The 25,693-nt window shown below is 47.9% G+C and overlaps 1 protein-coding gene across 2 annotated transcripts; it reads right to left on the bottom strand.

The window, feature by feature from the left end:
• Nucleotides 1-5,357: 5,357 nt before the first annotated feature.
• TAF15 (TATA-box binding protein associated factor 15) lies at nucleotides 5,358-24,684 on the bottom strand. 2 transcript variants are annotated; one of them, XM_077311066.1, is made up of 16 exons: nucleotides 24,531-24,684; nucleotides 21,306-21,345; nucleotides 20,644-20,695; nucleotides 19,954-20,044; nucleotides 19,756-19,867; nucleotides 16,774-17,138; nucleotides 16,081-16,189; nucleotides 12,548-12,582; nucleotides 11,872-11,904; nucleotides 10,797-10,906; nucleotides 10,167-10,296; nucleotides 9,302-9,400; nucleotides 8,279-8,366; nucleotides 6,923-7,011; nucleotides 6,743-6,833; nucleotides 5,358-5,759 (listed from the first exon to the last, which is right to left on the bottom strand). In XM_077311066.1, exons 1-16 carry the CDS (start codon nucleotides 24,538-24,540, stop codon nucleotides 5,720-5,722), a joined length of 1,494 nt encoding a protein of 497 aa, XP_077167181.1. In that variant the 5' UTR covers nucleotides 24,541-24,684; the 3' UTR covers nucleotides 5,358-5,719. The 2 variants fall into 2 exon arrangements, 1 of the variants encoding a protein (XP_077167181.1); XR_013226711.1 differs by lacking the exon at nucleotides 5,358-5,759 and having other exon boundaries at nucleotides 8,224-8,366.
• Nucleotides 24,685-25,693: the final 1,009 nt, after the last annotated feature.

Here is a 25,693-nt window from a genome sequence, read left to right on the forward strand (position 1 = left end):
ATGGGGGGGGATTTATTATTTATTTAGCGGCAAACTATATAACCCCCTCCCCTTCTGCCCTGATCAAGCAAACCTGATCAGCATCCCTTTTCATCTCTTCCACTGCCTGACCTGTCAAACGGGCAATGCCGAGAATTGAACTTGGGACTTTCCACACGCAGGGTCTGCAGTTCTGCCACTGAGCCACGCTCCAGCCTCAAGGCCCTGCTCGTTCCAGGGCTGTGCTGCTTGACAGCAGAGACCCCTGAATTGCCCCAGAATGTGGTGGGGGTGGGGTGGTTCCCCCACTGAATGCAAGGCACAGAAGGGGAGGAACGCAAACTGCAGGGAACGAAAGAGATCGTGTTTTGGAGAAACAACACAGCTTCCTGTTAAATCCCCAATGCAAAATGTGCCAAAAACATTAGGTTCCCTCGTCACTATACTGCTTGCTTTCTTTTGCGTAAACCGAACGCAGCTGTGCTTCAAGCCCAGACAGGGCCTGTTTCCAGGAATGAAGCAACATGGAGGAAGACTGGAACAGACCAGGGATGCCAGCCTCCAGGAGGGACCTGGGGAACGCCTAGAACTACAGTTCCTCTCCAGACAACAGAGATCAGTTCCCCCGGAGAAAGTGGCTGCTTAGAAGGTTGACTGTATGGCGTTACGCCTCACAGAAGTCCACTCCCCGAGCCCTGCCCTCTGCGGGCTCCAGCCTCAAAGTCTCCAGGTTTTCCCCAACCCGAAGGTGGCAACCCTAAGAGAGGGGCCTAGAGATATCTCACGATTACAGCTGGTCTCCAGACTTTCTGCTGGAGACAAGGGCAGCTTTGGAGGGTGGATAAGGTAAGGTAAAGGTATCCCCTGTGCAAGCACTGGGTCCTGTCTGACCCTTGGGATGATGCCCTCTAGCGTTTTCTTGGCAGACTCAATACGGGGTGGTTTGCCAGTGCCTTCCCCAGTCATTACCGCTTACCCCCCAGCAAGCTGGGTACTCATTTTACCGACTTCTGAAGGATGGAAGGCTGAGTCAACCTTGAGCCGGCTGCTGGGATCGAACTCCCAGCCTCATGGGCAGAGCTTCAGACTGCATGTCTGCTGCTTTACCGCTCTGCGCCACAAGAGGCTCTTGGAGGGTGGATATTATAGCCCAGCTATGTCCCTGCTGAGCTCCCTCTCTCCCTAGCAAGCTTCGCCCTCCCCAGGCTGTCATCAGCAGGTCTGCAGGCATTTCCCTAAGAGAGCTCTTTATCAACAGAGAGTGGGACCAAGAGGGTCTCATGCAAGGTGACGATTGGTCCTTCAGGGACCCAACAGCATCCTTCTTTTCGGCTTGCGACATTTCGGGGAAAGAAGAAAACACACCTTTAAAATATCCCTCTTGTTTTATTGACAGGACTATCTGTTTCTTAACTCGGCTTTTTTTGGGAAAATAGTCCCCAGAGTGGCTTATGAAATGCAGGGATCCCAGCCAAAAGCTGTTAGCAGTATGGATGCTGCCATGAACGAAACAAGAATATGTCATAAAACTGGAGGGAAGCAGCTCAAAAATAACATTGTCGAGGCCCAAGCGGCTAGAGGTCAAGAAAGAAAAAAGAGGAGAGTTTTCCATGGATCTGTTGATTTTTTTTCCCCTGCGGGATAAATGGAGCCTCCATAGTCTGTCTCCAAGCACCAGATGCTCCAGGCCGGCCGGAAGATAGAAGAGTTGTTCTTTATACCCCGGCTTGTCACTGCCCGAAGGAGTCTCAAAGCGGCTTCCAATCGCCTTCTCTTCCTCTCCCCACAACAGACACCCTGGGAGATAGGTGGGTCTGAGAGAGCTCTGAGAGAGCTGCTCCACCACCTACATCGTCGGGATGAACATACGTTCCTTGTTTTATTTATTTTCCATTTGTTTCTGATTTTTATCAACCCAGTTCTCTGCTTTTCATAGCCGGCATCAGGCTATCTTCGCTCTGTGTTCACAAGGCTTCAGTGTACAATTTTCAGTGTACAGTGTACAAGAACTCCTCTTCTTTAGGCCACCCTGGAATGGTAAAGGGTGACCTTTTCCAGCCTCTAGTTCCATTCTTTTAAATCCTTTTAAATGCCGTCATTTTTAATTAAGGCTGTCTTGTAACACCGTGCACTTTCAAGTCTGCAAGGGGTTCATTTTTCTAAAATTCTGTATGTTTAGTCTGGGCATTTTCTGTTGCTTGAAAGGTGAGGTTTTGCACACTGGCAACCTGGAGGTGAAATAGAATCGTTTTCATTAAATTCAATCAAACCAATCTGGTGACCTGATGTCGGAGTCAACCAGTCCAGCAGAAGAACCTTTGCCGTGATGTTCCAGTGCAGCCTTTCTCAACTTTTTGACCCTTGAGAAACCCCTGAAACATTCTTCAGGCTTCAAGAAACCCCAGATATGGCACAATTGAGCAGAATATGGTTGGGAAGCCTTGCTGTGGACACGCCCATCTGAGGCCCCTCCCTTTCCCATCCCCTCCAGGCCCATCATTGGCCATTTTGGGGAGGGCGCAGGTAGACATATGGTCATATCACCTGTTAAATGTTTAACACATATTACAAATATGTTTTAAAAATTAATTAACTCTATCCAATTCAGGAATCCCTTCTAGGGCCATCAATAAATCCCAGGGCTTCACAAAACCCTGCTTGAGTATAACAGCTTTCAGGCCCACATTACCAGTGGTGGGCCCAAGAAAGGGGGTTTTCGAGGAAAGATCTGCTTGCATAAGAAACACAAGAAGACATCTCAGAGCTTTTTCTGTGGGGGACACTCACACGGACAGAATCATCAACAACTGGAGGCCTCAGCCCTGGGCAGAGAGACAATTGGAGAGGAGAGAAATGTCAAAGCAGCCTGGAATACGGGAAAGCGACTCCCTACCTAAGGAAGCATCCCCTGGCGGAGACACAAAAGCAGGAAATGAGGCCGGGCTTAAACAAAGAGGGTGGAATGAAGAGAATCTGGACTTCAGGCGGGCCGCTGAGATAAGAAACCAGGGCAAAGTTTACAGCTTGGGTGAAACTCCTCAGCCGGTGTGGCCTTTCTCGACGTCCCGGCCAGCCGTAGGAACAGAAAGTAAACAGAGGCTCAATGAAATCAGAGTCCAGTGGCACCTTTAAGACCAACGAAGATTTATTCAGGGCGTGAGCTTTCGAGTGCAAGCGTGAGGAGTGCTTGCCCTCGAAAGCTCACACCCTGAATAAATCTCTGTTGTTCTTAAAGGTGCCACTGGACTGATTTTATTGTGCTACTTCAGACCAACACGGCTACCCATTTGAATCTAAACGGAGGCCAATTCACTGTTCTCGGCAACAAAACCAGGAAGGCGATTGTGTAGCATGGAAGGTGTTTTAGAGCATTTGCTGGCAGGGGCTCATGGGAATTGTAGTCCATGGACATCTGGAGGACCACGGGTTGACTACCCCTGTTTTAGAGAAAGCAGGAGCCGGCAGCTCAGAAGCGTGCAAAGTAATGACACATTGTCTGGACCCAGGTGAAGGCCACCCGCTCAGCGGTTTCTAAACCGCTGGTGAATCATTTCAGGGCTGTGCCCTAGCTTTGAAACAGAAGCAACGTTTCAAGGGCAATTTGAATTAGATGGTTCTCGTTTGGGGTTATGAGAAATGCTGTTTATGCACTCTGGACCGCCACAGTCTAGACAGAAGCCAAATTGGTGATCCCCTGCCCGTCTAGCAGGTGATCATAAACTTGTGCTACGCATCTACCGACAATAAAGCTGCAGAGTCTCCAGTGTGGCAATTTCCAACCAGGGAAACAGGCCTCTGCTGTAGCCGATTTCTCTAATCTGGGCCAAGAGTCTGACTCAGTAGAAGGCAGCTTCATGGAAAACTGATCAACTGGTGCGTCCTTCCTTAAGCAAAGCTCATTTAGTCCAGCTTAGACCTGTAAAGGGACTGTTTCGACTTTCTACAGAGGCAACTGTCTGTGTGGACCTCAGCCACTTCAACCTGGGGCCAGGAACATGTGCTGATGAACTACACCCAAACCGTGGTTGTACCCACATCTGGCTACGTGGCCCTAGGTAAATGACCTACACAACCTTCAGCCACAGGCTCCATGTGCTGGGCTGTCAAAAGCCAGATCTTGAACCAGCAGGGTCCCTCCCCCATCTAAATAAAATAAATGAAAAAAATTAATGCGAAAATAAAAATCTCACCCACTCCCCGATCCACCCCCAAAGGCTCCAGGTATTTCCCAACCCAGAGCTGGCAACCCTACCCTGAGATGTATATAGTTCTCCCCCACCTCAGGGATATAGAATTATGTAGAGTATACAGAGAACTGTCCTTGCGGAGCATTATTAATTCAGCAACGTTTGCCGTTTCCCACTCGATAGCCACATGACCCACTGCTCTGGGGGAATGAGCATTGGAACCGTTTCCTTGCAGCCTCCTTTGCCTTCTTTGCTGCATCCTCCATATGGCAGAGGAGGGATGGCAGATGAGCACCGAACAGACTGCTGCTATCAAGATCTTTGGAGCGAAATGAAAAGGATCTGGTTTCAAACATCCACGGTGCCCACAATCGTCTCGCTGAAAGACAGCACCACCTACAGGCAGGACGCAGTACAGCAATCCAGCTGTAAATCCAGACGGGGTTTTTAAAAAAACCTAAATCCTGGAGTGATTTTTAAGGATTGAGAAGGCAAACACAGTTATGGACTGGAGGTGACAGCAGCAGAGCTGGGGGCATGATTTCCAGGGGCTAGGGCGTCAATGTCATGCCAGTTGTTGTTTTTTGATGGGGGGGATCATTCTAGGCCAAGAATTGGAATCATTGTGGGTGGGCAGGTAATTGTGAGTTTCCTGCATTGTGCAGGGGGCTGGACTATATGACCCTGGAGGTCCCTTCCATCTTTATGATTCTACCGCCTCCTGAATACCTACCAGAATAAATTATGCTAATATGAGAAGACTACAATCTACACCAGAGCCTCTTGTGGCGCAGAGTGGTAAGGCAGCCGTCTGAAAGCTTTGCCCATAAGGCTGGGAGTTCAATCCCAGCAGCCAGCTCAAGGTTGACTCAGCCTTCCATCCTTCCGAGGTCGGTTAAATGAGGACCCAGCTTGCTGGGGGGTAAACGGTAATGACTGGGGAAGGCACTGGCAAACCACCCCGTATTGAGTCTGCCATGAAAACGCTAGAGGGCGTCACCCCAAGGGTCAGACATGACTCGGTGCTTGCACAGGGGATACCTTTACCTTTACCTTTACAATCTACACCACTTGCAGAATTCAGATTTCCTTGTAACTTAACTGAACGTGCCTCGTTCTTGCGTTACAGGGACTAAGGGAGAAAATGGAGAAGGCACTAAACAAGAGAGGGAGGAAAGCCAAGCCAAAATGTCACAAATAAACAGCTTTTATTGTATTATAAAACACATCCGATTTTTGGCAAATATTTTACAATTTAATTCCTTCCTTCCTTCCGAGGCTGGGGAAGAACTAGGGTGGGGGTGGGGGTGGGGATATTGGGAGAGAAGAATGTTGGAAATTAAAGATGAAATCTCGATGGACTTGCTTCAAACAAACAAAAAAAAGATGAAAAGCCTCTGACCCAGTCCCTCCCACCAAAATAAAAAGCCGTTTTCACATTTTCATTCCACTATCCAGAAGAGGCCACGGGGTATAAAGCAGCAGGCGAAACCTGGCAAATTTCACCGACAAAAAAGCCATTTGAGAGATGAAGAGAACGTTCATGGCCAGTTCTAGTAGGGCCTGTTACGCTGATCGCTTCTGAAGTCGTTCCTGGAAGACAAAGAGAAGGCGTTAGTTTACTCGCAGGTTTACATGCGGCAAGAATTCTGCCCCAGTACCTGCAACAGTCTCCCACACTCTCTGCTTGCAGTAAGTTAGTCCCAAGTCCACTTGCCGAGCACCGCCTGGCTGGGGATGATGGCGGACCCACCAGGAACAGCAAAGCCCCAGAGATGGGAAAAAGGGCGGAGCTTGGTGTGACTCTTAAACTGCCAGCACTCTGGACTTTGGAAGAGTCGTTAATACCTGCCCCCAGTTTCTTGTTCCTCTCCTGAAATAGCAGAAGTTATACCCAAACCCAGCTTTTGGACATGACTAATTTAGAAGTTCATGCCAGTGGTTCCCAATTTGGATGCTAAAGATGTGGACTAAGTGACCACCAGAACTGAAATAAGCCCTTTCTCTCCAACTTCTAGTAGAATATCCTTGTTCAATTATTTTAAAAGCTACATAATCCTTTATTTTTTGTTGTTGTTGTTCGCTTAACCCAAAATAGAAGAAGAGCTGGGTTTTTTGCACCCCGCTTTTCACTACCTAAAGGAGTCTCAAAGCGGCTTACATTCGCCTTCCCTTCCTCTCCCCACAACAGACACCCTGCGAGGCACGTGGGTCTGAGGGAGCTCTGAGAGAAACTGCTCTGTGAGAACAGCTCTGACAAGGCTGTGACTAGCTCAGGGTTATGGCTGCATGTGGAACAGCGGGGAATCAAACCCCGCTCTCCAGATTAGAAGCCACTGCACTTAACCACTATACCAGGGGTAGTCAAACTGCGGCCCTCCAGATGTCCATGGAGTACAATTCCCACGAGCCCCTGCCAGCGGATGCTGGCAGGGGCTCCTGGGAATTGTAGTCCATGGACATCTGGAGGGCCGCAGTTTGACTACCCCTGCACTACATCAAGCTGGACGCTATCCCACACTTTATTACAGTCGGACCTGCCTCTGCTTCTATGGTTCGGAAACTCGGCCACGCACCTTCCTCCCATTTTGCCGCCGAAGCCGCCGCCCCGGCCTCCGCGGCCTCGGAACCCCCTATCGCCTCCGAAGCCACCTCTGCCGCGGAAGTCTGCAAGAGAGGGACGCAAGAGGGGAAACGTCTCGTGCATGCTCAAGTCAACAGTGTCCACCTCAAGCACCCGTTGGGGATCCACATACCGCCTCCTGAGGAACGGGAGTCTTCCGGCCTGGGCTCGTTACACTGATTGCAGGAATTCCGGCGGGCAAAATTCATGTTGCCACAGGTCCTGGAAGAAAGGAGAATCCCCATTTCAGGAACTTATTTTTGTGGTGGAGAGGGGGAGAGAGGAGAATCTGGCTTAGCTAGAGGGCGCTGCAAACCACGGTTTCTGGGGAGTGTAACGCTCATTACTTCTATCTAGCAGCCAACCGTGGCTTTTGTGCGGATCAAAACTTTGGCTCAGCAGGATGAATTAGGGCTGCACAGGTCTCCGCAAGCCACTAGGTCAACAGAGAAATCCGGTTTGTTTTAAAACACCGGAAGAAGTAACCCTCTGCCAACGTTAAGAGCAGTGTCCATGCACCAACTGTTATCCAAAGGATAAGGCAGGTGACCGTCCAGGTGTTTGCAGTGTTCCAAAATGGGGTTCAATGTTACAGGGCTGCTACCAAAAAAAAAGGGATTGGGGGGGCAGGGCGTGGAAAGATGCACAAATCAGGAAGCGGACACGACAGGGTTGCTGGAGGAGGGAGAACATGATAGGGATGCCAGCCTCAATGTGGAACCTGGGGATCCCCCAGTTTTACAGTAATCAGTCCCCCCTGGAGAAAATGGAAGCTTTGGAGGGTGGACTCCATAGCTTTATACTCCCACTTGAGGCTCCCTGCCCCAAATCCTGCCCACTCCCAGCACCATCACCAATCTCCAGGTAATTTTGTGCAACATTCCATGTAAACCACCCAGAGCCGTTGGGAAGGGTGGTATAAAAATCCAAATGAATGAATGAATGAATGAATGAATCCCAACCCAGAGCTGGCAACCCTAGAAACGGAGAGGGAGAGAAGAGCAAGCAAGTGATGGGGAGCGAAGGAAGCAGATTCCCAAGCCAGCAGGACAGGAAGGAGAAGTAGAGCTGAAGGCAATGGGAGAGTGGGAGACCACAACAGCATGGGACTACCTCTCTCTCGTCTTTCTAGGTCCTTTGTTAACATATACTCTCAACTTTCCTTCTCCCTTTTCCAGAGATTATTATGCCGAGTCAATGGAGAGCAGCTAATAAAATTAGGAGCCGTGGCACAAAGGGAAGACCCCAAGCTCTGACTGCAGGAGGGCCTGGGGTTCGATCCCTGGCACCTCCCGCTCAAGGTACTCAGGGAACAGGAGGTGGAGAAGACCTCTGGACGAGGGGACTTTGGAGAGGTGCTATCAGTGATGGCACGTAGTACCTGGCTAGAGGAGCTCAGTACACAGAAGCCGGACGTATGCTCTGTATGCTCACCATGTCGCGCGCCATGCTATTGATTTTCAAGGCGCCATTAAGGACAAGGACTTACGGATTCGGGCAAACCCAGTCTCCGCCCTTGGGTTCCCCGCCTCGGCCTTGGAAGCCCCCGCCTCTTCCAAAGCCCCCTCCTCGCGAACCTGCGGGAACAACGGAAAAGGTAAGGCAAGGAAGGGCAGCAGCACCGTGAAGACTTGGGAGGTACAATGTGGCTCATAGAATCATAGAACTGGAAGGGACTTCCTGGATCATCTAATCCAGGGGTAGTCAACCTGTGGTCCTCCAGATGTCCATGGACTGCAATTCCCATGAGCCCCTGCCAGCAAACACTGGCAGGGGCTCATGGGAATTGCAGTCCATGGACATCTGGAGGACCACAGGTTGACTACCCCTGATCTAGTCCACACCCCCCCCCCCCCCCCGGTTCATCTCAGAACTGACAGGCCTCTGGCCATTCTCTCCCTCGACGGCAGCTAGGTCGTAGTTTTATTTATGGGGACGTGAACTGCTTTCTCTGAACAGTGTTCAAAGCAGCCGAACAAGACCTCCGCGACCGGGAGAGTACATCTCTCAACCATGGGCTGGCAAAGGGGCTACAAGGGATGGAGTGTTGCATCAAACCCAGTCTGTGACCCTCCCGGGGGTTTCTGACTGGGGGTTGTGAGAAAGAAAGCCCCTACACTTCTGGCACTCTGCAAATTAACCGAATTGTTCAAGAGGGCAGTTTCATAAAGCCAACAGGGCTGACGTTACGTGGCAACGTTTCAATGACGTGATCTAACAAAGGGAATTAAATCGTGAAACACACCAATGTATATAGAGCGGATTATTTGTCTGCTGTATGCGTTATTTTGCCCTTGCCACATTGGGTTCTACATATGTAATTCCAACTTGTGGATCTGTTGATCTTTGTTGCCTTGCTTTCAGATTTCGGCAATCCTATTCCTAGTCTTTCAATGAGAAGAGGTCTTACTCTATCGATCGCACCAACTTGCCCTGCGCATTCCGCCCAGCGTCTCAACGAAAAAGGGGGACTGTAAAAATAAGGTTAATATGTAAACATATTTGTTGCTACCTCGGCGCCCTCCTCCTCCTCCTCCACTGCCTCCTCGAAGGAACTCGGGTCGTCTTGTTGCAAAAGAAACCCTGATGACGCTGCCGTTGAATTCCTTTCCTGGAGGACAGAAAATGGCAGAAGCTATACCCGGTGGTAAATCTAGACAGCATCCTAAAAAGCAGAGTCATCACCCTGCCAACAAAAGTGAGTTTAGTCAAGGCTGTGATATTCCCAGTTGCAATGTATGGCTGCGAAAGTTGGACCATAAGGAAGGCCGAGCGTCAAAGAATTGAGGCTTTTGCAAGTCCCTTGGACTGCAAGGCGAACAAACCGGTCAGTCCTAGAGGAGATCAGCCCTGACTGTTCCTTAGAAGGCCAGATCCTGAAGATGAAACTCAAATACCCCTCATGAGAAGGAAGGACTCCCTGGAGAAGAGCCTGATGCTGGGGTGATTGAGGGCAAAAGAAGAAGGGGACGACAGAGAATGAGGTGGCTGGATGGAGTCACTGAAGCAGTCGGTGCGAGCTTAAATGGACTCTGGGGAATGACAGAGGACAGGAAGGCCTGGAGGATCATTGTCCATGGGGTCGCGATAGGTCGGACATGACTTCGCACCTAACAACAGCAACAACATACCCGGTGGCTCCCCATTTGGATGCTAAAGATGTGGGGCTAAATGAGCACCGGAATTGAAATAAGCCCTTTCTACCTACTGCGAGCAGAATATCCTCATTCCACAGATCTATATCCCACCACAGACCCTCAGGACTGCAGTTAATTCATTGCTGGGTGTTAACTAAGCATTTTAGTATCTGTTAGGCGAGGAAGCCTGCCCGGAGATGCACGTGCTTGGCTAATGCACAGAAGAGGGATGGGCCTTACCATCAAACCAGTCAATTGCTGCCTTCGCAGAAGGAGGATCATCAAAAGACACCGTTGCTTCCCCTTTTGGCTTGCCAGTGTCCTTGTCTGTGTAGAGGTTTATCATAAGCTTGCCTGTCTTTTTATTAGTCTGTGAAGGGAGTATAGGCACATAGTAAATGTCATTGTTTTGGCTTTCGGCTCAGTCTCTCTTGTCACTGCAGAAAAAATACAAGAACGGCAGCAGAACCCTCGCTGACATGTGAACGGTGAGGAATTAGCCGAACAAGGGCCTTTATTCTGGCACGAGATTTCATGAGTCAGCGTTAATTTCTTCAAAGCATATGCGGTAATAAATATTTGCATTTTAAGGCACCACTAGACTCTAGTTTCATTTATTTATTTAAGGATTGGAGTTTTATGGGGGCTAGATTGTAACTGTAATCCCCCTTGAGTCCCAGATGGAAGGTGGACTATACATTTAATAAATTAATGAATGAATGAATAAAAATAAAATAAGAGTGATAGCGCTACACCTTTGGATTTAGATTTCTACTCAGCAGCTCCAATATCCAGTCACACCCTCCTCACTTCAGCTGCTTTATCTGCTGCTCCCCATCCCTTCTTAATTTCCCCCCATATTTTACACACCTTAATAATGCCTATTTGCTTGAAATACTCAGCCACTTGATCTGTTGAAACATCGTCTCCGAGTCCCTGTACAAAGATGGTGTTGTTGTCAGAGTTATCGGATTCCGAATCTAAAGGGGAGAGGAAAAGAAGTCATTTTTAAATCAAAACGGCATTTGGAGGGGGAGGGGAGGCAAAACGTTCTGTTTCAAGATGCCCGGAATCAAAGCACAACCTCTGTTTCATGTGCAAAATCAAAAAGCTCCGGTAACTCTCTGTTTCAGGCAGCTTTGAATACGTACTGCAAAGCAAAGAGGTACTGATACAAGCCTGGCACCCCAGCAGAATCCCAAAGCACATCCTTAGAGAGAATGCTGTAGTTCTCCAAAAGATCTACACTGACTGGTGTTACCTTTTGAGCATCTAGTACACAAGAAGTACACTGCCTCTGCACGTGGAGGTTTCATTCTTAATCAGGGCTAACAACCATCACTAACTTGTCCTCAATGAGCGTGTCTAATTCCACTTTTAACCACCCAAACGGCCATACCTTGTGGCAGCAGGTATTCTACCATTATACGGTTCACTCCCAATTTTAAGCCAAAGTAGAGAACCAATGGCTACAAATATATCTCTGCTGTCATGCTTTGCGTTTGACAGAATACAAGATGACGGGTCCCCACCTTTGGCTTCTCTGAAAAGGTACAATGAGAGAGGCAGGCTCATGCAGGTAATTCTGAGAAGTGGCTCAGAGCATACGAGGCAGCAAGGGAGAAAGGGATCGGGAGACCATGGGACAGCTGAGGGTGGTGGAATAAAGGCTACAGGCAGGGATGTAATCAGGATACTAGAACAGGGAGGGAACAAGGGGTGAAGCCATGGAGGAAGAGAGGTTTTGTGCTGGGGGAGGAGCTAACAAGAAACCAATGGAGGAAGAGACCTCATGCGGTATGAACAACTCAGGAAGTAAATGACTTTGGCAGTGGAGTATTGGGGAGAGGTGAAAGGTGCCAAGGAGTGACAACAGGAGGCCAGAGAGGTAGAATTTACGGTAGCCAGGGCAAGGAAAACTGGTCAGGCTGCTCTATTTGCTTACCAGCATCTGACTTTGGACCATACTCCCTTTGACCTGAAGAAAGGAGTCAAACAGAGAAAAGCAAAGGGTAACTAAACAAATGCAGAAGTCGTGCAAAACTCTTTGTTGTCAACATTACTTGATACTAAAAGGAAGGCAGGTGGGGAGGGGCGGGGAAAGAGCTATGCAACACTCAGAAAACCAAAACGGAATTCAGGAGACCGCTGCAATTTTAAAAAATAATCTGACAGAAGGCGTCACGGTCTTTCACATTTGCAGACTGCAGTCAGGTTTATACTGGTGGTCATCTTGTAAGGGCAACATCTAGCCACAAACAGCAAGAACCCTCTCGTTGGTATGCAGTGCTTGAAGGACAGTTTGGTATAACCATCCAGTGGCAAGCAAGAGTTAGGGCAAACAAATGTTTTTCATGCAGCTGAACAAAAAAAAAGAAAACAGGTACTATTTACTTATTTTTAATGCAGAAAGACCAAATCCATTTTGGTTCCAAAAACTTCCCACCTTTGGCCAAAACAAGCAAATATTTTGAACACATCGTAGCATGGCATGTGGGGGCAAAGTTTTGGTTGGTTTTTTAAAAAAATCTATAGAGAATTTCCACCGAAGGAGTTCTGGAAATGTTGGTGTGTGTGTGTGTTTTGTTTTTTCATTTTGTTTCAAGATGCTTGGCACTTACCACCAAAATTTTTGGAGCCCCCTCGGTCACCACCACTGCAGAGGAAAAATTGAAGAAGTGATTTCTTCCTGGAGTCTCTACAAGCCGAGCCCAGGGGCTCGAAAGCGACACTTAAAACTTCGAAAGCTACTGCATAGTTGCTAAGGATCATCATCAAACGCTCCTAGGGGCCTTTCCAATGATAACTCAGAGGCAGCCAATAGACGGGGTACTCAGAATACGGCAAGCAAACACCAAATGAATCCGTGCAGGCTCAATAGGAAGTTGAATGAGGGTATCTCCTGACTGGAGTGTGCCAATTTCCCACGGAATAACAAACAAGTCCTGGTGAATTACCCCTGTTTCAATATACTTCATCAGTGTATAATACAACAAGTAATAATCAACGGATGAAACGAGATACAGTGGCCCTTCCTGGGGAGGGAGAGAACACAGACCATTTGCCATTGTATCTCATTTCGTCCACTGATTCTGACATTTCCTGTTGACAAAGAATATTGAAGCAAGGGTGACTTGTTTGTTATTTTGTTGGAAATTGGCACGCTTCTGTTTAAAGGTCCCCTCCTTAAACTCTTTATTGAGCCTGCATGGATTCGTCCAGTGATAACTTGGCCAGCAGCTCCTTCCCAGAGGAGACTTGTTGGAATCATCAATCAAATAAATGAAGCTATGCAGCATGGCACAGGTATTCCCCCACCTCTTCTCTGGACCCCACATTCCTTGCAGACAAGTGGAGACCTGGGACTGCAGACAAGAGTGACTTGAAGGCTTGGGTTCACTGGATTAGACACAGCACTTCTGTCTATATAGCTAGACGGTAGAAAGGATTTTGTTTTTGCTTAATCACTCTTCCATTACAGTCCGAAACCTTGGGAAGTCCCCAGAACAGCAGGAGACGTGGTACAGGAAAAGGGTGCATCCAAAATGAGCAAACCACCATATGCAGTTTCTTTATTGTAACTAATTTACATAAGGGGGGATATATAGATATATATCCTAGCAAACATGGAACTGTTATCCAAAGTAGCATGTAGCACATGCTAATATCCATTTAATTTAAAAATAATAATAATAATGCTGTCTTTATTCTTCGCACAATAATGGATTGCTCAGAGAGCTTACCGCTGATCAAGTCCCTCAAGAGTTCCCGTGAGCATTCTACCTACAAGAGCAGCTGCATTTTAATGCAATATGATGCTCTAATACCCAACAACATGCAAGAGCCCCTAAAATACACAGCCAGGGGTGGGGTTGGCTTTTGAAGATGTGCCAAGATGCTTTCCAGTTAAGTGACTGGAACTGAGTCAGTGCTGATTGTTCAAAAGTAAAAAATTCTACATTGGGATGCTTTGCGAAATGAGCAAGTTAAGGCTGAAATTCAAGCTGCTGGCTCTGGTTTTCAGAAGGACACCAACCTCAATCCAGCCTCCTTAAGAATCCTGGTTATGAATTTGTGTGCATAAATATATGCTTCAGTTAAGGTTACAAACTAGAAAAATTGCCTCTGTCTTTTAATTACCGGCCCTTTCTCTTCAGTACCCTGGTATATCAGAACAGACAGGAGCAAAGGACTAGAAGAAGAAGAGTTGGTTCTTATATGCCGCTTTTCCCTACCCGAAGGAGGCTCAAAGCGGCTTACAGTCGCCTTCCCATTCCTCTCCCCACAACAGACACCCTGTGAGGTGGGTGAGGCTGAGAGAGCCCTGATATTACTGAAGAAGAAGAGTTGGTTCTTATATGCCGCTTTTCCCTACCCGAAGGAGGCTCAAAGCGGCTTACAGTCGCCTTCCCATTCCTCTCCCCACAACAGACACCCTGTGAGGTGGGTGAGGCTGAGAGAGCCCTGAGATTCCTGCTCGGTGAGAACAGTTTTATCAGTTCCGTGGCAAGCCCAAGGTCACCCAGCTGGTTGCATGTGGGGGAGCGCAGAATCGAACCCGGCATGCCAGATTAGAAGTCCGCACTCCTAACCACTACACCAAACTGGCTCTCTAGCGGTGGTCATCTCTGACATCAGGTTTCGCCCCAAGCAAGGAGTTTTTATTTTGAGCAGCAATCTCTAAAGCTTCCTCTGATATGTATTTCAAGCCTTTCATTCAGATGTACCCCTAAAGCAGTAGGTCCAACTTAAACCCAACAAAAAACAGGATAGGGATAAACACACAGGACTCTCATTTCAACACAGCACTTCGAAACTTCTTAAAACGGACTTCAGAATTTTCAAACATAGTAACAGCAAGTCTGGATGCCACAAACCTCAGCTTGTAAATGTGAGCATTTCTCATTCTTAGTGCCAGGGACTGAGATGAGGTCTCAAAAGAGCCTGGCCGTTTGCGGGGCATGAGAGAAGATTTAAATTTAGAGTTACTGACACACACCATGAACTGTGCCATGCTGCAAAAGGGCTATTTTAATCCTCGTGGCCTACTAGCCTATCCTATGCCCCCTCCCCCCCGCCTCCTCCCACACCCCAGGCTAAACTACAAAATAGTCCTGGGCAACAGCTCCTCCGCATTTTGCCATTCCTACGTCTTGTGCTAGGAGAACAATAGGGCTCCCAAGTGGCCTTGCAGAACAATTTCAACTGAGAAGGCCTAAGGAGACCCTAACACCGTTCTGAGGCGGTTAGCCATTGCCTGCCATCACGTCACGACCCTGGTATTCCTCGGAGACCACCCCTCCAAGTGCTATCCAGGACTGACCCCAATTAGCATCCAAGATCTAGAAAGACCAGGCTTGCCTGGGTTATCCAAGCTGGGTGTAAGACAGTCCCACCTCAGCAGGCCTGCCATGTGGTTCTGGCACAGGCCAAGTAGACCCAGCATTCTAACCTATTTAGAAGAGCAGCCTCCGCTCCTAAACCAGCGAGACAGCGTTTACTTCTTCCAACTTTGGAAAGACGAAGACAACCCCCCACTATGAGCCCTAAAGGCTTGCCCTCCCACCTTGCAATCCATTTGCTTAAACTTTACAAAGACCGCTCTCCTAAGGCTGTGAATAGAAGCAGTGCGGCATTTCACGTTGCCAGGCAACAAAGCTTCCGCCAGACTCTAAGCTGGAAAAATCAGAAAGCTCCGCTCCGAATGGAACACCTTCTTGCATCCGGTCTGGCTCCAAGCATCTCTCAGGACCGGGATACACCTGACACTGCGCTCTTTGCCCCCGATTAAGCTACCACGGATCAAACACGTTCCTTTCTGGGCAGAGTTAGAACATCAACTCCTCTAACCCCTCTCATAGCACCCTGCTTTAATGAGGAAGAATAAAATCCAGAACATATTGAGAGAATCTCACCACTCAGTGAGAAATGAAGTTTGCTTTCCGGTGCTGCCTGAAATTAAGAGGAATAAAAAGATACTTGTGTCGCGTGCAGCAGCTTAAGAGAATCTGCTAGATGATCAAGCCAAACGTGACCTGAAATGGACGGCCCTCTCTCAGCCACAGCCCTATACCTGCAATACGGGGATAATTATGCTGGCTCAGGAAGGCAGCTGCACACCATCTTCGGTAAGTGCTAGGAGTGAAACTCGTACCTCATCCCAGACATCGGACCGCGGCTGTCAGAGTCGAACCTGCTTCCACCTCGGGGCCCGCCGTAACCTCGGCTGTCTTCTCCAAACCTGCTCTTTTCACGGGGATCATCTGAAGAATTACAAAAGAACTATTCTGTGACACGCTCGGTTCTTAGGCTTTCTCAGCCAGGGTTTTGTGAAACCCTGGGGTTTCTTGCCAACCCTGGGTTTCCTGAATGAGTGAGAATTAATTATTATATTTTAAAATTTGTAAAACATTTATCAGATGATATGAACACATACAGTCATATCAGCTCATCCCCTCCCATCCCAAAATGGCCAATCATGGGCCTGGAGGGGATGATGGGAGGGACTCCGGGTAGGCATGCACACAGCTATGCTTCTGCACTACATTCTGTACAATTGTGCCACTTCTGGGGTTTCTCCAAGCCTGAAGAATGTTTCAGGAGTTTCTCAATGGTAAAAAAGTTGAGAAAGGGTTGTTCAACCCCCCCACAGGGGTCCCGACCCCCAGATTGAGAACCACTACCCCAACTAGAAACAGTGGCAAGCAAACGTGGAGCTTCGTGTGCCAAACGAAATCTCCCATCCCTAAAAGTTGGGAGATGGTTCTACAGACACCCCCACCCCAAGTTTCCATAACATAAGCATTTATTAGCAACGTTGATATTGACTGCTGGATGTAAAACCTACCCTGCATGTTATGTCCATAACTCTCCTTCTGCTGTAACTGGTAGGACGGCTGGTTCTGGCCATACGATCCTTGTTGCTGCCCGTAGCTGGACTTTTGGCCGTAAGAGCCGGGCTGCTGACCATAACCCTGCTGCTGCTGCTGGTCGAAGGAGTCTCGGTTTTGGCCGTAGCCTGACTGCTGGTCGTAGGAGCTTTGTTGCTGTCCCTGTTGGCCGTAGCCGGGCTGCTGTTCGAACTGCTTTTGCTGCTGGCTGTAACCTGACGGCTGGTCGTAGGACCCTTGCTGTTGACTGTAGCCTGAAGGTTGGTCATATGAAGCTTGCTGTTGCCCGTAGCTGGGCTTCTGCTCGTACGAGGGCTTTCCGCTGAAACAAGAGAGAAGCATCGCTGCGCTCTTCGTTTTATACGGAAGTACAAGAAAACACGTTCTTTAGTCTCTCGGTCATGAGCAGGCACCAAAATCGAAACGGGTGGCATCCAAGATCCCTCTGATAACCAGGGATGTGTTGTCTCGGGCCCCCAGGAGAAGATGGGCCCTGACCACTACAGAACATCAGCTTCTCTTGCCTGAAGGGCTCTGCTCTTCAATACATGTGAGCAGAGGGCAAAGGAAGAAGAGTGACATGATGATAAGGAAGCTGCTCGAGGCAAACCATAGGTCTATCCAACTCAGTGCTGGCTGCTCTCACTGGGAGCTGCTCTCCACAGCCTCAGATAGAAGAGTCCTTCTCAATGTCTGCTACTCAAGAACTTTTACATGAAAATGCCAGGGACTGCAGCTGGGGTCTTGTAAAGGCAAAGGATGCTTCCAGTGCGGACCTATAGCCCCTCTCCCTTCCCCTGGCCTTGCCAAGAAGAAGAAAAGCAGAAGAAAATGACAGTGGGTGGAACATCTAGCGGGTTCGGAGAAGGACGACTAAATGCCATCATGCACGGGATTGATTGTATTTGTTCTTATGTAAAAAAAATCATTGGGAGTTTATGGTTGACAGGTGGCCTCAATAAGGAAATATTTTGGTTAGTGAAAACATACCCAAGGAGACAGATGCCCCTCTTCAATTATCATTGGAGTTCTTCACATGAATACAGTTGCCTTATACTAAATAAGATTGGTCCACCAGGGTCAGTCTTACCAGGTGGACTGCGGCCCTCCAGATGCCCATGGACTACAATTCCCATGAGCCCCTCCCAGCAAATTGTAGTCTGGAGGGCTGCAGTTTGACTACCCCTGGTATTACCAGTTCAGACTGGCAGCAGCTCTCCACGGACTCTAGGTGGTCATCTTTCACATCATCTACTACCAATCCTTAAGTGCAGATGCCAAGGATTGAACCGGGGACTTTCTGTATGCCAAGGAGCTGCTTTGCCAACAAGTTATAGACCCTCCCCTCAAAGGCAATTCAATGGCATACATTTTGTGTACTCATAAACCTCTGGTATAGTGGACTTTGGTTTTTTAAATTAGCTTAGCACACATCCAAAAGCCTAGTTCAGGGGATGGGAATTGTTTTAGAATCTTCTTTCCTTCTCAGCCCTACCGTTCTCTCCAGCAAACCTGCACAAACACAGAGGAAATCCTACAGTACTAATTCAGACAATACATTACTCCAGCTCTTTACCTGGCCAGCAGCTGGCAAAGAGCTAAAAGGTGGGAGGGAACCTACTGAAAACATAGCAACTGGCCCAGAGACGGACAGAATAAATCTGAAAAGTCAATGAAATGAAAGGTAGTGTTAAAAAAGAAGACTGGGGGCACTGAAAGCAGAGGAAAAAGAGGCCCTGTCCAAAGTGAAAAGACATCCATCAGCTAAACCACCACTGGAAGCAATCCGCTGTACCAGGCAAGCCTAAGAATATTTTCCTGGGAGTAAGACCCATTGAATAGACCCAAGTAGGATTCTGCCTTGACCTGGACAGTCCAGGCTAACCTGATTTTAGCCAGATCTCAGAAAATAAGTAGAAACAGCCCTAGTTAGTAGTTGGCTGGGAAGGCCAGGTTGCAAACCACCTCCGTTCACCTCTGGTCCTGAAAATCATATGGGGTTGTCACAGTATGGCTGCAGCTTGACAGCACTTTCCACCACCAGAACTGTTGATATAGCTGGCCTAACACATTACTGGAGAAGAAGAGTTGTCTTTAATGCCCTGCTTTTCATTACGTGAAGGAGCCTCGAAGGAGCTTATGGTCACCTTCCCTTCCTCTGCCCACAAGAGATCCCCTGTGAAATAGATAAGGCTGAAAGAGCTCGGACAGAGCTGCACTGTGAGAACAGCTCTAAGAGGACTGAGACTAGCCCAAGGTCATCTAGCTGGTTGCACACGAAGGAGCGGGGAATCAAACCCGGCTTTCCAGATTTGAGGCTGCCGCTCTTAACCACCATGCCAAGCTGGCTCTGGAGAGTTATGCCCTAAATGCGTAGGACAATTTAGGCCATGCTTAAGTCACTCCCACAAACTGTGGCAAGGGACACCAACTTAGGCAAAGACAGCCACAGACTGAACTCTTAGCCATGATGGTGATCTGGTCCCACCCAAACCCCCACGCCCCCAAAGGAAGTGTCCCTTTGAAAGCCAGCTGCTGTGAAACAACAGGAAAGGCTGCAGTCTTTTCCTCAGCTGGCAGAATTACTGAAGTCATTTGGTTGCACGCAGTGGGTAATAGGCTAGAATGGCTGGCTCTCTGATTGGATCCAGCAGGGCTCTTATCTTCTCAACATGAAATGAGAATGATAAGAGGAGAGCTGTCCATAAGAGACAGGAAGGAGTGAGTTGAGAAACAAGAAGTACAGAGTTGTCAACCTCCCTTCCAACTTCCTAAGCTTCGGAGGAGCCTGGAGTGTACAGAAAGGCATGAAAAGCACCCTATCTACCCCCTTTTCGGCCACACGACTCAAACATGCAAAGGCGGCGGCTTTACAGCGGCTGGAGTATGTTTGCTGTTACCTTAGCTGCATACTCATCCGTTTCAGACTGGGCCCTTACCCTCCTGATGCATCTTTCTGTTGCCCCTGATTGCCGTAGGACTCCTGGCCGTAGGAGCTCTGGTTCTGATTTTCATAACCGCCATAACCTTGCTGGCCACTTTGCCCATAACCTGAAGAGCCAACAGGGAACGCTTTCAGTAAAAGGGGCGCATCCGAATGGTGCACATGTGCAGAAATGTCAGCATGCTTGTCAAACCTGGCTGAGTTTGTCCGTAGCTGGCCTGGTAGCTTCCGTACCCTTGCCCGTAGGAGGAACTCTCCCCGCTCTGCTCGTAGCCAGGGTAGCCCTGTAATCGACAGCAAGATGGCAAAGGAAAGATAAGGCCCTGGGGCTGCACCGTCACAGACTGGGTGGGCGAGACAAGTGGCCTCGGTTGGCCAGAAGGGCAAGAACTGCAGAACAGCTAAGTGCTAACTGCGTTTAGAGATAAGTGGAGCCACTTATACACCTCTCAGTGAAGAGTCTGGCCTGTCCCCAACACCTGTTCCGATCAGTCACTGGGTCTGACAGCTGTCAGCTGCCTGCTTTGAGAATACACATGGCACGAGGCCTGACTTTCAATATGTCTATGTTTGATGCTGGCTAATTCTCTTAGGGTCAAGCCACTGTGGGATGTGTGGCCACCGCAACAGCCGGACAAGTGTAACCCATGCTCGTTTTGCAGTTTCAGCTTCTAGGTTGACAATTTGCACTTTGTCCTCCACATCTTGGTCATGAGCCAGGAGCTCTCTTAGCCCACTGCTCCAACCCTTGTTGTCAAGGAGGAGTCAAGGAGGAGGTAGAAAAAGGCATCTAACTCTAGGCAACAGAACTCTTTCTGCCCGTAGGAACACAGGGCCACTTGCAGCTTTAAAGGAACAGCACAAAGCTGGTCAGTCCGCCTACCTGTGACGGTTGTCCAAAGCTCTGATTTCCTTGATTGCCATACCCTGCATAGCTGCAAGAGAAATGTAGGATGTTTCAAATGAACACGGTTTTCACGTGGAACCTCTCTGGAAACTCTGCTGCTGAAACTGTAACCTCCCACTAGCATTAACTAACCAGAACATTAACTGCAGCTCCGGCTTTTACTTGCAACCTGAGTTGCATGGGAGAGGGTGACAAGCTCTTGCGGCCCTGAAAATTGCCAAATGGTGAAGCTGGGTCACTGACAGCCCCCACCCCCGCTACTCACAATAGGATCTGGAAAGGGAGATTAAATGCATGAGAGATTGTTCTCTTGTGGGCACTCCCTGGACAGCTCCTCTGGCTGGTTTTGTCACTAATGCAAGCATTGTTTTGCCCCCCACATGAATTCTCCTTCAACTGAGAGAAGATTGAACAGGAGATAGCAGTTTGCTACAGAAGGGAAAGGAAGGGAGTAGAGATGGTGTGGATTTTATGCTGCCGTTTGCGTCATGTGAGCTAGGCTCAAGGGGATTAGAAACAACAGACAAGAATTGTGAACAAAACAAAAGAAAGAAAATTCAAGTGGTCCCCTGAACATATAGACGCAAACTGACTTTCTTCCATAAGGTTTTTGCAATATTTTTACTGAGCACACATACCTCTGCTGCTGACTGCCAGAATGGCTGAAACTTCCAGAATCTTAAAAATAAAAGGAAATATGTTTGATTTCAGGAAACAGGAGTCCAACTAGAAATATATCCCACACATTAACTTTGCATCCAAAAATGCTCCTGAAGCATCAGCTTATTTTCTTGATGATGAACATACAAAGCAATTCTATGCACGTCTTTTACTTTGATTTCTATTCAGATTATGGTAGTCGCTTCAGCACCTCTATGAGGGATAGAAGTAGAGATTCTTACATTTCACATCATGGTGTTATCCATCTGTGTGAGCGTGGGATTGGGAGAGTTATTTGTCGCCAATTGGTTTTTGGATTATGTTGTCATTTGTAAGGGGTTTTATACTGGGTTAGAACAGAGTTTTATTCTGGATTGTTAGCCACCATGAACTGGTTTACAGGAGTGGGGGGATAAAAGTTAAATTATAAATAAAATCATAATGATGCCTCCCAGGGAAAAAAAATATATTTCAGCCATATTGAAGGAAAAATAAAATTACAGAAGTCATTGGGCTAGGAAAATATGTTGTTGCTCCACTGGACCATGAAGAAACAGTTATCTTGCAGCTGCTCTAGCAACACAGATTTATAGCATGCTTAGGCTCTCAACACAGACCCTGATAGGTATGCCACTATCTCTTGAGTTAGTAGGTAAAAGTGGGGGAACTTGGTCTTTGAACCCTTTGCGATGGGAGCTTCAGAGGGTTGCCTGCTTGCCATACTTTCCACCTCAGGTCAAGCTGCTTCTATTTCAACGCATCTTGGACTTGGGCATCCATTAAGGGTCATGGGCTTCTGGTTGAATTTGCAGGATATTGGTTTGCTGCCGTTTTCAATCTGATGTGCGATTACAGACCTGTCTGGGTGTTTTTCTACTTGGATTATTAACCACCTTGGACACTACTGTATCAGGAAGGAAAGCAGGGATAAGGAAGTGTTTTAATGGGGAAAGAAAACAAAACAAGGCTGTGCAAAATGTTACTTGTGGAAGCAAGTTCAGAAAGTTGGTGATACAGTTCCTTTTCTAATGCTGGCCAAGATGGAAGATAGCTGGGAATTTCATGTAACGCATTCATAATTGAAGAATGGTTACATTCTCTCAGCCTAACCTCTTACAGGGTTGTTGTGAAGATAAAATGGAGGAGAGAAGGATAAGAATTTCCTGCATTGTGAGTTGGACTACATGACCCGAGGTCCCTTTCAGCTCTGTGTTTCTATCCTGTAAGACACTTTTGAGCCCCACTGGGGAGAAAGGAAGGGTAAAAAGGTAAAGGTATCCCCTGTGCAAGCACCGAGTCATGTCTGACCCTTGGGGTGATGCCCTCTAGTTTTCATGGCAGACTCAACAGTCATTACCGTTTACCCCCCAGCAAGCTGGGTCCTCATTTTACCGACCTCGGAAGGATGGAAGGCTGAGTCAACCTTGAGCCGGCTGCTGGGATCGAACTCCCAGCCTCATGGGCAGAGCTTTCAGACTGCATGTCCGCTGCCTTACCACTCTGCGCCACAAGACTCAAGAAAGGAAGGGTACAAATAAATAAATAACAACTGCTCACAGTAGAGGTAAGCCTCCCCAATCAGGAAACTGGTTTTGAGCCGATCAAAAGGGACTGCCAAGAATGAAGTGCAAAATTGCAAACAATCAAGGTTTGAAGTGGGTAACCCCTCCGGTGGAGGTTAGTCACAGCCACTACACTATCTCACAAGACCTAAGATTTCCCACTTGAAATCTCACCTCATCTCTGAGCATCCCAGAAAAGCTACTCTCTCTCTCAGCCTCATCACCCTGTCCCCCCTACTACTGTCCATAAATACAGTTAGATATCTGTGTTTATCCCGACCTCCTTCCCCATCTTGAATTTTACATAAGATCCTTATCACAGAGCATCCATGTTGTGTTTTAAAATTGTCCGAAAGAGTTTTCACACACTCTTCACAAGAACCCTTACAACATCCCTGCAAAACAGGCAAGCGCAAACAAACATTGTTAACCAATGATTACTTTAAAGGCCTGCAAGGATACTTTCAAGACAGCACACATAAAAAGTTCCGAATAACTCTGTGATATCCTCATGGGAACCCTTTAAAGCAGGCAGTAGCAGCAATAGTACCAATCTACCCTCCAGGCTGTCATAACTGCTACAAAACATACAAAGCCCTACATCTATTCTTCTTTAAAGTAATATGCAAAGGCATTAGCTGTCTACAAACAGTGCAGAGGTCCACAAAAATTCTGTGATGGGGGAGGAAAGGGACTACACCACTACTAATAAATTCACCCTCTCACAGAGCTGTTACCGTATGTCCAAGATAATTCACAGCAGTACAAGACTCCAAATCTGCTACAAATACTACTGCTTATTCATAGCACTATTTCTTTGCAAAGTATTGACTGTATCTTCCAATGTACTTATGCAAGCACTATATATATTTATAGAGAGAGCGCTTGCATATAATTATATGCAATATAACTATAATTATATGTGTATGTGTATAGAGAGCTTGCATAAAGCTATATGCAATATATTACAAACTATATACATGTGTATCTATAGAGCTTGCATATAGTTATACGCAACAAGCATATAGTTATACGCATAACTATATGTGTGTGTGTATATAGAGAGCGTTTGCATATAGTTATATGCGATATATAATTATTATATGTATGGTTCCATGTATAGTTTCAGTTACAATTATATGTAAACGCCCTGAACCTTCGGGGAGGGCAGTATATAAATATGAATAAAAATAATAATTAACTATAACTGTATGTGTGTGTATATAGAGCTTACATATAAATATATAACTATATATGTGTGTGGGTATATAGATATAATGCTTACACAGACCTGGACAATACAGAAAATGCTTTGCAAAGATTTATATATAGATATATCCACACATACACACACAGTTTTTTATCCATAAACATAACCCACCGTTGGCGTGGGTCGCACATGCGGGGAAGCAACGCAGCCAACACTGAAGGCCAACCCATTCCTGAACTAAGAGGGTCTCTGAGCTGAGGGGCGGGGCCAAGCGCGGGACGCGAGTGCGCAGGCGTAGCCCCATCCAAGATGGCGGCAGCCAGGCCCCGCTCGACTCCGCCGCCTGCGCCACACCACGCCCCCCTCCTTTCTTGGCCTCCGCCTCCCCTCAGGCGCCCGGGCCCCACGAAGGGGGAAGGCGCGAAACCTACCCGAGGCCATTCCCAGCCTAGGCGCCCGTGGGCAAAAAGGCAAAGGCGGGAGAAAGCGGCCGCCGAGCGACCAGCTCGTCGCTCGTTTCCTTCGCGGACTGACCGACTCTGGCGGCAGCGGCGTCGACTGCGGAGCGGAGAGGCCAATCAGAGCGCGCGGCACCTACCACCTGAAGAGCGCGCGGAGGGGGCGGGGAGGTGGGACGACTGTGGAATATACCACTTCGCCGGCGGAGGGAGGGAGAGAAGCGAAGCACGCGCGAAAGGATTGTGGACGGGGGGGGGGTAGTGGAATGTACCACTGGGGCCTGAAGGAGATGAATATTACTCAAAACGAGTGAAATATTATTAATTATTCGAGGAAAGAAAGTCTGGCGCTTTCGTGTGCCGCCTGCCCTGAGAAACGCTTAAGGTGGTGAAGGTGGTTGTTCCCTCCTTGTCTTCGTTTGCCCACAACAACCTTGTGAGGAAGGCCAGGCTGGACAGCCCTGTTGTCTGATGCAGCAGAACCAAGTTTTAAGTCTAGTGGCAAATTTAAGACCAACCAAGGTTTATTCTTCTTGGAGAAGGAAATGGCAAACCACTCCAGTATCTTTGCCATGAAAACTCTATGGAAAGGTTCAAAAGGCAAAACGATATGATGCCGAAAGATGAGCTCCTCAGGTCGGAAGGTGTCCAATATGCTACCGGGGATGAGCAGACGGCTAGTACGGGTAGCACCAGAATGAATGAAGCAACTGGGCCAAAGCCGAAAGGATGCTCAATTGTGGAGGGAACTGGTGGCGAAAAGACAGTCCGATTCTGTAAATACTTTTATTCCATAGGAACGTCGAACGTCAGATCCATGAATCAAGGCAAGCTGGGCGGGGAATGGTAGAGGACAGGAAGGCCTGGAGGATCATTGTCCATGGGGTCGCGATGGGTCGGGCACGACTTTGCACCTAACAACAACATTTGTTCCACCTGTGAGCTTTTGTGCGTAAGCACGTTTCGGAACCTTATATCTTGAATGAAACTTTCCTTGGTCCAAGGGTGCCACTGGACCCAAGCATCGTTACAACTTCAATAACGTTGGTCATTGAATTCCTGGGTGAGGACGAATTTGAACCCAGGGCCTCCAAGCTGTAGCTTGTCTTGGACCGCTACTCCACTCTAGCTTTCAG

Source organism: Paroedura picta, chromosome 15, assembly GCF_049243985.1.
Source record: "Paroedura picta isolate Pp20150507F chromosome 15, Ppicta_v3.0, whole genome shotgun sequence".
NCBI classification, from domain to species: domain Eukaryota; kingdom Metazoa; phylum Chordata; class Lepidosauria; order Squamata; family Gekkonidae; genus Paroedura; species Paroedura picta.

Coding starts and splice junctions, on each gene's coding strand:
- TAF15 (XM_077311066.1), bottom strand. Junction 16,190..16,773: donor TTATGGACATAACATGCAGG/GTAGGTTTTACA, acceptor GTAATTCTTCAG/ATGATCCCCGTGAAAAGAGC. Junction 7,012..8,278: donor GACTGGGTTTGCCCGAATCC/GTAAGTCCTTGT, acceptor CCTTTCTTCCAG/GACCTGTGGCAACATGAATT.